Below are 6,560 nucleotides of genomic sequence, written 5' to 3' on the forward strand. Positions count from 1 at the left end.
CCGATCAGAATCTTGGAAAGCACCTTTTCTTTCTCCCCTCTCGGGAGTCAGGAAAGCGCAGGGACAAATGGAACCACACCGCTCGAGGTTTCCAGTAGATTGCTGGTCCAGATTGCTGATAACATTTTCAAATCGACCTTTTCAAAAAAAAACATTTTCAAAGCGAAAGAAAGAGGAGGAAGAATCACAGCAACAGACAAGATTTTGAGAACCTTTTTTCTGAATTATTGTCCTTGCTTCCGGTCTGAATAAGAAACAAATGAAGCAACAATGGACATCTATCCCATAGACACAGCTCAATACTAATTGAGAGGGGGGGAAATGAAACGGGACAAGAGTTGCAGGGAAACTCTGTTCCTTCTTATTTCCCAAGAAAAAAAAAGGCGAGCAGTGGACAACTGACGCATTCGGAATAAAAAAGTGGCGCCAAGAACTCCGGCGACGACGAGACGAGACACCCGACTACTACGACCATGACACGATACAACACCGGGCGGAGGGTTAGGGTACCAACGCCGGCCGGCGACTCACAAACTTGCTGCTGCCGCTGCTGCTTCATGAGCGTCAGACGGTGAGCCCGCGCATGAACTCCCACTCCTCATCATCTTCCTCGGCGGCGCCGGCGGCCGACCCCTCCGAGTCGCTGCTCATGCCGCTGCTCTCCCCGCTGGACATCACCGCGGCCTCGGGGTCGAACACCAGGTACGGCATTGCGCCGAACGCCCTGGCGAGCGACGCGGCCGTGGCGTCGTCGGTCCTCCGCTTGAGCACCTCGAACATCACCTCGGGCTCGTGCTGCATCGCGCGGAGCACGTCGGCGCACGACGGCCCCGCCGCCGCGCGCGTCACCGCGAAGCAGTGCGGCCCGTCGCTCTGCGACACGCGCACCACGCTCGGCCCGCCGAAGAGGTTGTGCAGCCCGCCGAGGGCCTCCTGGTAGGCGCCCCCGAGGAACATGCCCAGGTAGTAGCCGCGGGTCGCGTGGGTGGGCAGCTCGTGCAGCGGCAGGCTGTGCCTCCCGCCGATGAACTCGCACACCTTGCCGTCGCTGTCGCAGGTGAGGTCCGAGAGCACGCCGTCGACGGCCGGGCGCTCCTGCAGGCGCTGGATCGGGAGGATGGGGAACTGCTGCCCGATGGCCCACATGTCCGGCAGGGAGGTGAAGACGGACAGGTTGATGTGGTAGGTGCGCGGCGGCTCGGGCGCGCCCATGCCGCGGGCCACGAACTCGCACAGGGCGTCCACCGCGGCGAGGTGCTCCAGGCCCAGGACCCCCTCCTTGAACTGCTCGGCGGAGCGCCGCTTCAGCTGGTCGGCGTAGAGGCCGCAGGTGTCGGAGTCGCCGCGCACGGCGGCGGCCATGACGTTGCGGTAGTCGGCGCGGCAGTCGTCGGTGAGCTCGTCGAGCAGGTAGGCCGCGGCGGCGTCAAGCTGCCCTGGCGCCGTGGCCGAGAAGGCCTCGAACACCAGGACGGAGTGGTGCGACACGAGCGCGCGGCCGCTCTCGCTGCAGACGATGGGGTGCGGCACCCCCTTGCGGTCGCAGACGCGGCCGACGGCGGCCACCACGGCCACCGCGTACTCCTCGAGGCTGTAGGCCACGGACATGTCGGTCTGCGCCGAGTGGGTCCCGTCGTAGTCGATACCGAGGCCGCCGCCGACGTCGATGACGCGCATGCCGGCGCCGAGGCGGGCGAGCTCGCAGTAGATCTGCGCGGCCTCGCCGACGCCGTCGGAGAGCAGGGCGGTGGTGGGGACCTGGGAGCCAATGTGGAAGTGCAGGAGCTGGAGGCAGTCGAGCATGCCGATGGCCTTGAGCTTGGTGACCACGGACAGTATCTGGGCGGCGTTGAGGCCGAACTTGCCCTTCTCCCCGGACGTGGAGCCGAAGTGGCCGGCGTGCTTGGTGCGCAGCTTGGCGCGCAAGCCGACGACGGGGCGCACGCCGAGGCGGCGGCTGGCGTCGATGACAATGTCGAGCTCCTCCTCCTGCTCGAGCACGATGACGGTGTTGAGGCCCATGGTGCGCGCCATGAGCGCGAGGGAGACGTAGCCGTCGTCCTTGTAGCCGTTGCAGACGAGGAGGGCGTCGGGGTTGCCACGCGCGACGAGGCAGCTCATGGCGAGCAGCAGCTCGGGCTTGGAGCCGGCCTCGAGGCCGAAGCGGAAGGGCTCGCCGAACTCGACAATGTCCTCGACGACGTACCTGTCCTGGTTGCACTTGACCGGGTACACGCCCTGGTACCTGGAGCCGTAGCCGGTGGAGCGGACGGCGTAGTCGAAGGCGGCGTTGAGGGTCTCGACGCGGTGGCGCAGCACGTCGGGGAAGCGCACGAGCAGGGGCATGGGCAGGCCGAGGCCGCCGGCCTCGCGCGGGCCCGCGGCCTTGGCGACGACCTTGGCCAGGTCGATCTCCTGGCCGGGCAGCGTGGCGGCGCCGTGCGGGCGCACGGCGACGTCGCCGTCGTCGTTGACGAAGAAGTAGGGGGCGCCCCAGCCGTCGACGTTGTAGAGCGCGGCGGAGAGGTCGGGCGACCACGCGGCCGCCTCGGGCTTGTCGGCCATGAGCGGGGCGGCCGGGAAGCGCGCCGCGTCGCAGGACGCGAAGGCGTGCGCCACAGGTGTCGCGGCGTCGACGGCGAGCGCAGGCATCTCGTCAAATCAAATCAAACAACCGGAGAGTCCACTGGGGGGAAAAATTAGCCTTTTCTTTTTGGGAGATTTTGGTTGGCTGGTTGGTTTTATGTGCTGTAAAATTGTTATCTGGATGGTGGTGGTGTTAGCTGCGAATGAAGAGAAATCGGATGAACAAAAGGAAATGGAACTGGAAATGGATGAGGGGTCGATCGACGAGCTAGCGAGATAAGGTTAGGAAAATGAATGAATCAAAGAAGAAGAAGAAAGCAATCGAAATCGAAGGGGATCGAGATCGATTGTGGGGGATGCCAAAAGAGGAAGTTCTGGAAGGGGAGGTAGAAGAAGTCTAGGACGGGATTTTGGATCCTGTTGTGAGGAAGGGGGCTTTGCAAGCCGCCGAGGCCGGAGCCCCGGCTACCCCCGCAAACGGAGCAGGTGGTGGGTGCGCGCGCGGCGGGGAGGGTGGCGTCGCCGGTGGTGGAGCCCGGGCACCCCACGCCGGCGGTCAGGAGGCGGCGGAGGACGGGGGCGGGACGGCGAGGTGCTCCCGGCGGCGAGGGCCCGCGGGTTCGTCGGGGGGTGGTGCGGCGGCCTGGCCTGGCGCTGCGACGAGGAGGCGGAGGCGGGGGCGGCGGCCAATCGGAGGCCGGGAGGGCGAGATGCGGAATGGGCGGGCGACTGCGCGTCGTGACCGAGGCGAGGGTTACGGCCGGGCGCGGAGGCCCCTTTTATAGCGGGCCGCGCCTCCCGTGGGCCCACCCGCCCCCTGCGCCGTTCGCTGTTGCTGGTGGTGGCCTGGTTGCCCTGGCTCCGTGGCTGGCTGGCGTCTGCGCAGCAGAGGCGTGCGAGACCTCGCGTCGTCCCTCCTCCCTCTACTGCCGGGGTAGGTGCGTCGCGTAGGTGCGTCGCGGTGAGGTTGGCCCGGACGTCAGTGACCGTGAACCAGCGAGGGTTCGAGCCTTCAGGGGGAGGGAGGAAGCCTCGTGGCTGGGCGCTGGCTTGACTGGGGGAGGGTGGTTGCGCCCGTGAAATGCGACCGGGCCGCTTGGGTGGCTGGCTCGGTCCGGTCCGGTCCCCGGTCGCGGCGGCCGAGCGAGCGCGAGGCGCAGCAGCCACATGCCGCCCAGCTCCGTCCGTCAGTGGCGGTTGTTGGACTGGACGCGGGTGGGTGCGCGCGGCTCGCCGGCTCGGGGGGGTCACGTTCTTTGATCCCTCCCTTGTTCAGTTGCGTGCCGGGCGAGGGACACGTGAGCGGCAGGGTTTTTATTCTTTCTTTTTTCTCAGATCGGTCTACCGAGGAACATTCCATCTTTTGGTTGGTGGACGGATGGCAATTTTGATGAAGAGGGGAGGCGGGGTGGAACAACAAGGGGTGTAGTGCTGCTCATGTGGAGTACAGTATACCATTCCAACTAAAATCAAGGGGTCGAAACAAGATATTTTGTTTGCAAAAAAAGATAGCATTGCTGCCAAACAAGATTATTGGCTCACGTTTGGCACGATATTGTTCTCACGATGCCATTTGCCTCAAATGCGAAGTTGCTTGGATATTCCAAAAATATGCCTTATCCAACAACTTTGGTGGTGTCACCGGTCTTTAGCACCTTACTTTTGCACCAACTCTCATGTCATACCACCCTACAATGCATAGCAACTCCCACCATCGATCAACCGATCTCATGACCATCATGTTTGTCGCTCCGTTCTTTCGCTAAGGTGGGCATGCGTGTAGACATACTACCTTATTCATAATCTTTTGGTAGTGTCATGGGCCTTCACCACCTCAACACCATTGTTCCTCATTGCCACGACACCCTCCATGATCGCTTTACTGACGTTGGACACCGCTCTCCGCCATCGGCCAGATCACGCCATGAACTGCACTCCACCACCGATCAACCAACGCAGTGAACCACGAGGGAATAAATTTGCTCAACGATCGCATCATTATCCATTTATCCATTCAGAAAAGTGAATTGAAGAGCACACGCGACGAGATTCAGTGCCTTGACGAAGCCCCACCGCATGAGATTGAAGCTTATGTAATACAAGTCCATTCGACTACGTTATCGATCTTTAATTTGTCGCTAGGCATAATATCATCAATACACGCCATAATACCTTACTCATGAACTTTGGTGGTGTCACCGCTCTCTGCCACCTCACGTGCATTCATCCTCTCGTCGCCACGCCACGCCATGCCATGGCACCCTCTACCGCTCGACAATCCTCGCATGTCTGCGCACGACGTGGCGTGGTGTTGCGTTGCTCGGACGCGCCAAAAATACCTACCGTCCACTCGCCATTGTCATCCTACCGCCGATCGGCTTATGTTTGCGTACTGACACGTGTTCTACCACTACCTTCTTCTAGGAACTAGCAAGGTGGCCCGCGCTAATAGCACGGGTAGCTAGTTTTTTATTTAATTCTTTAAAAATATTTACATTGACAGAAGAGATGTATTTTGTAATTTATTTACCTCTCATTTGTTTTTGTTGAATATTATACTACTTGCAGCTTTCTATGCATAGGAGTTCATATCAATCATCACTTTTTATGTTGCTTTATTCTATATTATAGTTGCATATTTTAATACTTAAACCTGCAAAATCTAAATTTGAGGATTGAATTCAATTTTGGATCACCTTGAATACGGAGCAAATTGTACATAATTGTATTCATATAAAGTTTTTTATAATTATGAAATATATTTATATGTATTTGATAGTTATGTTTGCCAACAATCTGTAACTTAGATGTTGGAGTTCGATTTGTATCTTGCAATATTTTGATTAATATTTAGCAAAAATATATCTAGTGTAGATGTTAGAGCACTTAAGTAGCATCTAGCAGATCTAGACCTGACTCATCATCGGAGCGAAATTAAAATAATCATGGATTAGACAAAAAAAAGTTATGTTAAAAAATAAGTTGAGGCCTCCTGCTGGTTTTGGTAAATAAATGTTATGCAAAACTTATATATATGCGTGATATGTTAATGCATATATGTTTTAATTTTTTTATTTAACCAAACCTATTATTATTTTCCCCACTTTGCTTACTGCACAATTTATTTGTTTTTAGCCCATATGACTGCATATATTGGTCTACTTTAGAGTTTTGTCATCTCGGTGATAGATAGTTCCATATATATATCTTTGATGTTGTTTCTAACTCTTTTCTTTATTTTTCATTTTATCTAGCAATTTTTATTGATTTCTCTATCTTCTATTTTGTTCCTCGGTATATTTGAAATCGATTAGTGTGTATCGCATCTGATGCATATAATGGAGAAGTTTCCTGTTTAGTATTGTGCCTCAGGGTTTTTTTTTCTGAGCGAAGAGGAGCATCGACAACGTATATTTGTTTGAATCATTTAATTTTGTACTGTAGGCAATCGATTTTGAGATAGATTAGCAGGGTTTCAGGCCTGTATCTGTGGCTAAAATAACTTCAGTTGTGGCTTCTTTGATGGAGCAGTTTTTTTATGGTTATAGAGCCGTTTTGAAAATCATTCGGCAGAACCGCTTCTTCTATTTTTTCATGAATATATGAAAGATGTCAAATGTCCAACATGACATGGCTATAATTTAATATTTTTCTCATTCTAATGATATTATTTATAGACTAAACCAATAAATTTACTTTTGTCCTTTTCTTTTGCCCTCATTTTCTCATTTTTTCTGCCTTCTTTTTCTATTCTCTTTTTTCTACTTTCCTTACCCGTTCAATCTTGGTGCTTCTTTATCTTTTTCTCTTCTCTTTCTCTATACTTCTTTAGAGGTATCGATCACATTTGTGTTCCATGCCTAGTGTGTACTTATAGAAGATTAGATGGGGATAACAGTGTTAATAATTATCTATGCTATTTGATTCCTCACATGACTAACTCCCTGATTTTTCCCATGCATCTATTTAGATTG

General features: G+C 54.6%; 1 protein-coding gene across 1 annotated transcript; it reads right to left on the reverse strand.

The window, feature by feature from the left end:
• Nucleotides 1–202: 202 nt before the first annotated feature.
• Nucleotides 203–3,333, reverse strand: LOC120702487 (arginine decarboxylase 1-like). The gene has a single exon (XM_039986304.1). It carries the CDS (start codon nt 2,650–2,652, stop codon nt 565–567), a length of 2,088 nt encoding a protein of 695 aa, XP_039842238.1. The 5' UTR covers nt 2,653–3,333; the 3' UTR covers nt 203–564.
• Nucleotides 3,334–6,560: the final 3,227 nt, after the last annotated feature.

Source organism: Panicum virgatum, chromosome 4K, assembly GCF_016808335.1.
Source record: "Panicum virgatum strain AP13 chromosome 4K, P.virgatum_v5, whole genome shotgun sequence".
Lineage (NCBI taxonomy): Eukaryota > Viridiplantae > Streptophyta > Magnoliopsida > Poales > Poaceae > Panicum > Panicum virgatum.